At 40.5% G+C, this 9,155-nt stretch overlaps 2 protein-coding genes and 1 long non-coding RNA gene across 3 annotated transcripts; 1 reads left to right on the top strand and 2 right to left on the bottom strand.

The window, feature by feature from the left end:
* Positions 523–2,001, top strand: LOC109847868 (putative oxidoreductase TDA3). Its single transcript, XM_020417102.1, is given in 3 exon segments — positions 523–705; positions 708–914; positions 916–2,001. Coding segments are annotated over 3 exon segments (1,170 nt in total). The 3' UTR covers positions 1,696–2,001.
* Positions 1,886–6,585, bottom strand: LOC109848493. The gene is made up of 5 exons (XM_020418008.1): positions 6,291–6,585; positions 6,156–6,223; positions 5,280–5,455; positions 2,342–2,450; positions 1,886–2,268 (listed from the first exon to the last, which is right to left on the bottom strand). The coding sequence occupies exons 1-5, from the start codon at positions 6,520–6,522 to the stop codon at positions 1,951–1,953; spliced, it is 903 nt and encodes a 300-aa protein (XP_020273597.1). The 5' UTR covers positions 6,523–6,585; the 3' UTR covers positions 1,886–1,950.
* On the bottom strand, positions 2,852–5,273 carry LOC109848494. The gene is made up of 2 exons (XR_002248810.1): positions 3,627–5,273; positions 2,852–3,491 (listed from the first exon to the last, which is right to left on the bottom strand). It is a non-coding gene; the product is annotated as an uncharacterized LOC109848494 (long non-coding RNA).

The following is a 9,155-nucleotide window of genomic DNA, read 5'->3' as shown; positions in this document are numbered from 1 at the left end:
TGCTAAACTTCACGGGAGTTCAACTCCCGTGAAGTTTCAACAGCTAAAAAAAAATTTTAACTGTGAAACTTTCAAAGTTCAGAGGCAGGCTTTTAATTAAGCTGGGCTACAACTTCAGCGGGAGTTGCAACTCGCGCGTGAAGTTTCGGAAAACTTTTTTCAAAAACCAACCACTGGTTCAGCGCTGAGCGCTGAAACGCAAAGGTCGGTTTTTGGGCAAAATAAACCTGAAATAGGTGGTTTTTTTACAATAAAAAATCAAAAGGGTGGTTTGTGAAAATTTTGTCGCTAAGGATAGAGATGGATGTAAATTCGAACGGTGGGGTTTGGATATGGATTTGCGTATTAGGCCCAAAACATAAAGAAATATCGCAGAAGCTTACCCTCAATCGCTTCAGCCCTCGTCTTCCCATTTCCGCTGACTCCCCAAAACCACTCCCCACCTCCTTCGCCCGCTCGATCCTCTCCCACCATGATCATGGCGACCGCATCCAGCATCAATCCGGCAACCGAAGCATAAGAATGCCTCGTCATAGGCGGCGGGGTGCATTCGGAAAAAAAAAAAGCCCTGCGCCGGCCTACTTCCTCTGCCAAAAATCGCAAACACACAAAATCACGCCTCATGCGAGAATCCTGTCCGTCGCGCCCTCCCCTGCGCCGCCTCGCGGAAAAGCCGGCGGATTCCTCGGCCGGCTCGACTGGTGCGAGACGGTGGCCCGCTCTCCTCCCTCGCCCGCGCCAGCTTTCAAGCGCTCCACCGCTCCCTCTTCATCCCTTCTCGACGGCCCTCCCCATAAACTACGGACTAAGTCGCCCGGCCTCACCTGACGGGCTCTCCGCTCTCTGTAAAAGCCTCCCTCGGCCTCGCCGTCGTCATCAGACGCTCCCTTCCATCTTGGATCGATGGGCCCACCGCGCGGTCCGAGAACCATCGGGACCATCGAGACGACGGCCACAGTGTTCCCTCCACAGCTGTTCACCAGAACACTCATCGACGCCGCGGTGGAAGGATACGGCCTCGACGTCGTGATCGGGGAGGTGGTTAACGTGCGGGTTGAAGGTGGCAGGGTCACCGGCGTCGAAATGAAGGGCAAATTCGTGGAGGCCGACGCGGTGGTTCTCGCGCTCGGGCCGTGGTCGGCGCGGAGCTTGATTCTTTCTTCTCTGTTCACCGTCTCCGGGCTGAAGGCCCACAGCATCGTGCTGCGGCCGGCCCAGCCGGACGCAATCACCCCTCACGCCTTGTTTCTTTCTTACCAGGACTCGCCGGTGGCGAGAACACTCGACCCGGAAGTTTACCCCCGGCCGACCGGAGAGGTGTACGTGTGTGGAATGTCGTGTGAGGCTCAGGTGCCGGGTGATCCGGAAGAGATTGTAGGCGACAGGAGTTCGATTGAGATGTTGCATAAGATTGCGGGGACGGTTTCGAGCCATTTGAGGAGGGAGGGAGGGGCGGAGGTGGTGGCGGAGCAGGCTTGCTTCTTGCCTTGCACGGAGGACGGGGTGCCCGTGATCGGAGAGGTTCCTGGGGTTGAGGGGTGCTTTGTTGGGACCGGGCATAGTTGTTGGGGGATATTGAATGGACCTGCAACCGGAGCTGCGCTGGCTGAACTTGTTTTGGATGGCAAGTCGAGCATCGTCGACTTGACCCCGTTCAGCCCCTCGAGATTTCTTCGTCTTCGCACACGAGGATAGAGGGTTCCCGACGATTTGTGGATGGGGACAACGCTAATGCTACTTCTCCGTTAGTTTTTCAAATTTTCACAGAAATATCACGGCGAGTATATGATCATATGATCTTCACATGATCAGCAATGTACGTGCTAATGAGATAGAACATGGACGATAAATACTTGCATCCCTAGCATGATACATGGAGAGTTCGTCTGCAATTATCTGCGATTAGCCGTAATAAGAGTGGTGTTGTGAGGTGAGGTACATGTAATTTGGTTACTTTGCTTTGGAATCTAAGTACAAGTTTACTCTCTTTATGGACTCAAAGGAGAGTGTCAGTCTCCAGTCTTTCTGTTTCCTGCTCAATGGTCTTCCTTTATTCTGAGCGTCTCTGTTTTCTCTTACATTCGCGAGCTTCCAAGTACATTGTTGCGACTCCGTGTCAACTGAGTCGAGGACTAAAACCTTTTCGGTGTGGTTTTGGTTATTGGTGTCCGTTTTGTCTTCGACGTATGAAACCAACATTGGCATATCTTTAAAGCGATCAAGATCATCAGGTGTTCTCAGTAGCCGCTCTGCTCCCGGAGATGAAACCTGAATAAGGAAAACATAAGTAAACTGTTGACGACTGCTAAATGACAGCAAAACATAGAACGCAAGATGATGCCTGTAGACCCAAATCATCGGGTATCTCTCCGAGCTCTCCGATCTCATCCAGTCTTCTCTTGTAAGCACGGCTGAAGCTTTCAATTTCGTCCATGCTAGGGCACCCATATCTGAAAGGAAATCAATCAACCAATAAACTTCTACCAGCGTCTACTAGAAAGAAAATGTCATTATCACTCTTTTATCGTAATTCGGATACACTGATAACCTGCATTTCTCCATTCAACTAATCAGAGTTTTACCTGAATGATTATATACAAGAAAATAACAGGAACAGTGCCAGCAATACTTCATTTGTCTTCATTGAAAAAAACACCACCTAGTTATCTTTGTAATTCTCAGTGACCATGAACAATGAGATCATGGCGAATGGAATAATATGTTAGTCTCTGTCCTTGAACGAGAATAGATTTCTACTGTTTCATCAACAAAAACCAATCGACAAATCTGCTAGGCTGGAGGGCCCTGATAATAATAAATGCACTTGACTCCTTATGTACCACATTCTAGTTTAATTTTAAGAAAAGGTGATCGAAATGCAACTTAAAAACAGCAAGGGTGGTCTGGTCCACATGAAACATACTCTAGCCTCCTCCAATGGAGACAATTACCAAAAGAACACACATCTACAATTCATGCAAACCTGTATCGGTGCCAAATTGAAGCACAACCTTGCAAACTTGACTAGCAACACCAAGTGTTTGTTCATCCCCTACGATAGATCTTGCGAACAATTTCAAACTCCATTTACTTCACCCTCAGTTTAACTACATCCATCAAGTTCACATCATTAGTTTAACAGAACAAATACTCCAATTTTGCAACCACAAAATGGAGGAACTTTTGACATGATTACTCGGGTCAACCTTCCTCTTCGTCCTCCTCAGTTCAACGCTTTTAGACCCACTAAAACTAACAATATCAAGGGAAAAGTAGGCACTTGTACAAATTTACCAATTTCCCGTTCTTTCGAGGTTAGAGGAAGAGATATTGAGCAAGAAGTGATATGAGGGGCTAGTTGGTATCTTGAGAAGTTGAGAAAAAAAGGCATACCTAATGTGTGTGAGGGAGTTCTGATGGCTGCAATTAATGGTACTTACCCGGTGAAGAAATGGGGCTATAACATAAGTATACTGATCATCTTGCTCCGTCTGTTGCAATAATTCAGCATAGTTTAGCTGTTAACATAATTAATAGAAGAAAGCAAAGAACATGATTCTTCAACTCAAGTTAAGCTGTAAGAACGAAATGTGATTCAATCATCATTGATCATAGTGAAACTTTACCTAGACATAATAGAGTCAAGCTGACAATAGGTTGAGTTGCCAAACGAGAAAACCATAACCGCTGAGTGGATACAAGAAGTTAATCAACAAAAACTCAAAAAGTCGGTAACTTTTTTCCTTTTCACAGCAAGACTAAAAAAATTTCTTTAGGGAAAGTCTGTTCGCACAAATTTGGCGTTAAAGACCACATTTGCTACAGCTAAGTTCCCACTTCCCAAAATTGCTCAGCATTTTGCAGGAAATTACTTACTTGATGCTGACAAAATTCACTGCAGCAAGAGCTACATGCAGCCCGCAACAAATGGGGCACTAGATATGGCACCACACCAGCACAAGCACTTTCTTTACCTTCGTACAACTACTTCAAATTTTCAATAAATGTTTTAATGCCCCTTCAAACCAAAATTGGACGTGAGTATAATTTAAATCCTCCTGAGGGTTTTAATCAGACAAGAATTTGGGCCTTCAATCGAAGTTACAGCAATCCTGTAGTAACAAATGGGATAGCCCCTTGACAAGCATAAGGAGGTTAATAAAGAACGGCATGCTGTGATAGGAACCTTCCCTTTAATTCACCACTAATTCACTTCCTAATCATGAATTTACATCCTCCACCTAAAATACAAAATAGGACCATATCTCTTAATATACTTACTATACTCACATCTGCCAATAATATCAGGACTTCAATTTCAAGAACAAAGCAGATATTTGCTCATCTGATACACTAACAACAGGAAAGTAGAAGGTCGTAAAAGAAGAGCCTCAAACATTCAATAGATATTCCTTGCAATAGGGAGGGGTATTGATAACATCCTTGCTCTATCTGATCTCTACAAAGAGATTAAGGTCATGTGGAGAATTATGAATTAAAGAGGTAAAGCTTCCAGCAACCTTTTATAGTGGCTTTCTTAACGAAATGACTAGCCATGTCAAAGAATCAGCATAGCTATGTTCACCGCCCATATGAGTGTCACAGTAGAAGATATATGCATCTTACAATAGAAGATATTCTTCATCCAGATGTTCCACTGTTTTGATTCTCAATTTCTTATTCTTAATTGTCTCGATAGATTGACAAAAGAATGACCCAAGATAAACATTAACTAATATTTTCAACATATCCACTCACAGGGATAAATTTCAGAAGTAAGCTGCGTTCATTCAATTGCAGTCTCTGTGATTTCCTGTCAATTAGCTGTAACAGGAAATTCTATCTCCACTCCACATAAGACATGTAAACTATACGAGGACTATGATTGTTACTTAGAGTGAAAGAAAAACAGTGATTACATATATGCCAGCTTAGATAGAGGAGACCGAAACAATATCCGAGCATCTAAGTCGCTATCTGAACTACGCACTATCTATTGGTTTCCACTGCAAAAAGCTATGCTGGTATTTTTGTCTAGTTAAACATAACTAATACGTAATAACCATCAAATTCTTAATTCAAGAAAGTGACAAAATTAACAGTATACAGCATTTCAGGTTGCCAACTTATACAGTGCTATCGCAATAGTTGTTATCTAATGTAAGGTAAGCCGAGCTACTTAGTGAGCTAAAGAGAAATAATCTTCATTAGATTAATACTCATTGTAATATGAGATAGAATCAGATGCTTCAGTAGGATCAACGTGAAGTGAATCTTACTTGTGAGTGAGCTTGTCTAATCGCAAGTAAATGTACCCTTTTGGCGAAACCTTAAATGCGTGCAAATCAATATCATCACCCAATTGAAGCACAACCTCACGAGCAACAGAAAGTACCCTTTCACCCCATGGCACATCTCTCAGCACAATTCCGCCTCCATCTCCTCCATCTCCAATCTAAATTCATTTTAACATCACCAACAGTAGAGTTCATCAAACCAACTCCAAAAATTTCAAGCAAATTAAAACCCCTAAAAATTAGTAAAGAAAATGAGGAGTTTTTTTAAATAAACCCAAAGCATTATCGTCATTCATTTTGAAATCCACCCACTCCCAAAATCATTCTTAGATCCACAAAATACCACACTGAATTATTTTTGAACTCGTTTGTGTGATTCGTCAATTCTGTATATGATATGTAAAAAGACATAATATTGCAACTTAAACATAAATATATAGAAAATTAGACAAAACTGTAGAAAACAGTAAAGACGAAAATTTGAGCTTAAGACTGGTTCTGCAAGTAGGTGATTTAAAAATAAATCAGATAGTTCACTCTCTTTGCACTTATATACCCTCACTTGTTTTTCGTGGCATTTATATAACCCAAGTTGTTAAAAATTGGCACCCGAATATTCTCATATGACATTTTGAATCAAATAGCATGTGAGTGCCATATAGAAACATTCAGATAAAATTTTCATGTTTGCAGAATAGAGGGTACTAACGCGTCAATTCTTAACAACAACTTAGGGTATATAAATGCCACGAAAAACAAGGGTATATAAGTGCAAAGTAAGTGAAACTATAAGGTATCTAACCTAAATCAGTTTAAAAGTTTGGGTTTTAAAAAACAACAATAATAATAATTCAGTACCTCGGGCTCATCAGCCTCTTCCTCCTCTTCCCAATCGCCGCTCTCCTCTTCCTCCTCTTCAGTTTCCGCTGCAAATTGAAGCAACTTTAGTAACCAAAAAATATGCACACAGATACAAAACTTTCCAAAAATTACCAATTCCTTCTCTTTCTCGATGGCTGTCGAGGTTGATAGAAGAGAAGGGTTTGAGAGAGAGGCGACGCGATGAGAAAGCTGGCGTCCCCGGGAAGTTTCGAGAAGAGGCGGTGAACGATGAGAGAGTTCTGATCTCCACCGGCGTTGTGATTAGGGTTTTCGGAGGCTGACGTCGCCATCGTTTTGCCGCCAGCAGCGCCGCCGCCTTCGTCTTCGCGCGCTCCCTCCACATGTTGGGGGCTGAAGTTTGGAGGAGAGAGCGAGGAGCCCTTCGAGTGAATTTATTGCGGATTCGGGTTGTAGACCCGGATCCACATCAAGATGGATTTTGATTGGAAAAGTTGGGGGGTTAATTTTTTAAGCTTGAAAGAAAATGCTCACATGATAATTACAGCTTGTCAAATCGAAGTCTCTCTCAAAGGATAAGATTTTGATAGAAAATGAAAAATCTCTTAGTAAGAAAATGATAATGTGGACATCTAATTTTCGTTATTATGTTATAAATTTCTCGATTTTCACAAAACACATGAACATATATTTACGTCTCGTTTTGTTAGAGTGGACCGAGTCAAATGAGAGTGGAATATAGTAAGGAACAAAATGGAATAAATACAGAAATAAGATATTCATTCTCATTCTTATGATTGGGTATCACTAGAAAATCAAGGTATTTTAAATTTTATATTTATTTCCACTTAAGTGGGAACACTAATTCCAAAGGAAGCGTTTGGCAACCGTGGCGTTTTAATTCCTTAGGAAGCGTTTGGCAACCGTGGCGTTTTTGATGTTTCTGTTTTTTTTTCAACAAAAACAAAGAAACGCGTTTTTGATGTTCCCTCCACATGTATGACACTCTCACAATTCTTCATGATGTTGGGTTGGCTACGTTGTTAGATGAGGAAGAAAAAGTTCCCTATTATCCCTTCTTAGTTTATTTATTCTATGCCAACCTGTCTATTATATCCTCTGCTGATGGTCGTCAGACCATTACTTTATCTGTTAAAAATGTTGAAATCTCCTTTTCTGCCAATGAACTTGCGGGGATTCTGAAAATCCCAACAGGTGATGTTGACCTCATGTCGGTTGAGCTTGGTGATCCAGCTGTAAACCAACTCATGTTTAAGCCCGGTTGCTCTTATCCTATGAACAACAATTCTCTCAATCCAAATGCCAAACTCATTGCTAGAATCGTTGCTCAAAACTTGATTCCTAAAGCCGGCAGATTCGATCACTTTGCTTCTGACAAGATAAATATTGTGTATGTCATATTTGCCAAAATAAAAGTAGATTGGGCAAATGTTTTTGTCAATAATATGGCATCAAAGCATGTCAAATTTCTACCCTTTAGCTCTTTTATCACCCTCATCCTTCAACATTTCGGTGTTGATCTCACCAATGAACCCAAAATTGAATCTAAGAAGGATTTCTTTGATAAGGTCTCTCTTTCAAGAATGCAGATTTACTTTTCTGATCTCACTCAGTCATCATCCTCTCGTTCCCGATCTAGAGCTTCTTCCTCATCCTCTTCTGATATTTGTGACCGTCTGGATCGTCTTGAGACTCGGTTCTCAAACGTTCAGAAGAAAGTCTCAACTATCCGAAGGGATGTTAGGACCATTCTTTCATATCAGCGTCAGTCTCTCGGGATTCCGGATCCCTCTTCTAGTTCTGAGTCTGATTCTGAGGAGGACCCTGCTGATGGCTCAGGCTCTTCTGATGGTGATGGTGATGGTGATGATGATGGTGATGATGATTGATCTTGCAGCTTATTGGAGTTCTTTTATATTGATTCCCATGCTTTTTGTGATGTTTCTTTTTGAGTTGTAAAACTTGATATCTACGTTTTTTTGTTGAGTGTAATAACTCTATATTAGTGTGGAACTATGTGACTTTTTATGTATGGTTTGCTATCTTGTGGAACAAACTATGTTTATGCTAAACCATGTTGTTTCTATATGCTTAAGTGATGATTTGTGATTTATTATGTTAGTTTATCTTTTCTATGATCAATGCATGGTTGAAACAATGTTCATGTTTTGTTTGTGGAATATAAGTTGCTAATGATGAGTTCCTTGATTTATATATTGTTTACGATTTTTTTGGATAATTGTTGTTTAGCTCCTATATATGTTCTATAGATGTCATTTATTCAATTTGACAGGGGGAGCTTTTGGTATACTTTTTTATTATCTGTGCTTATATGCAGGGGGAGCGTTGCTCCTAATTTGTTTCTTTTTTCCCTTTTTTTGATGTTGTCAAAGGGGGAGAAAAATCCACATATGGTTTATAAATTGATTCTTTTTATATATGGTTTATGTGATCTTTCATGTATGATTTATTCATGTTTGGCTCATATGTGGGTTATCTGTTTATAATTCATATTTATGTATAAATTGTTTGCCATCATCAAAAAGGGGGAGATTGTTGACCCTATAGTTTTGATGATGATTTGTCAAACAATTTATCGCTAATATATTATCTAGTTTTGTGTTTATGTTTCTCTTTTCAGGTATTTCAACACACGTCAATCAAGCGTTAAAGATTCAAGTTCGTTTGTGTGGATTTACCTAGGTATATGTTTGGTTTACTTACATATATTGTATGATTATATCTAAGCTCAATATATGTACACTTAACACGATTTTTGACGTTTTCTATTATATAAATGATTTTTCATCAAACGTTGTTACAATAACTTTTATCTCATGATTACAGCTCTTTCATACTTCATTATATACATATAATACATGCACAATATATATATACATGTTTACAAGCTCTATGTTAATTTTCATGTTCACGAAAAACAGGTTTTCTGAACACTTTTCAAAAACAGGGAGTTTTCACAAACGAAAATTGATTTTC

This window comes from Asparagus officinalis, chromosome 7 (genome assembly GCF_001876935.1).
Source record: "Asparagus officinalis chromosome 7, Aspof.V1, whole genome shotgun sequence".
Taxonomy (NCBI): Eukaryota; Viridiplantae; Streptophyta; class Magnoliopsida; order Asparagales; family Asparagaceae; genus Asparagus; species Asparagus officinalis.
This window is presented reverse-complemented; position numbering and strand designations above follow the sequence as displayed.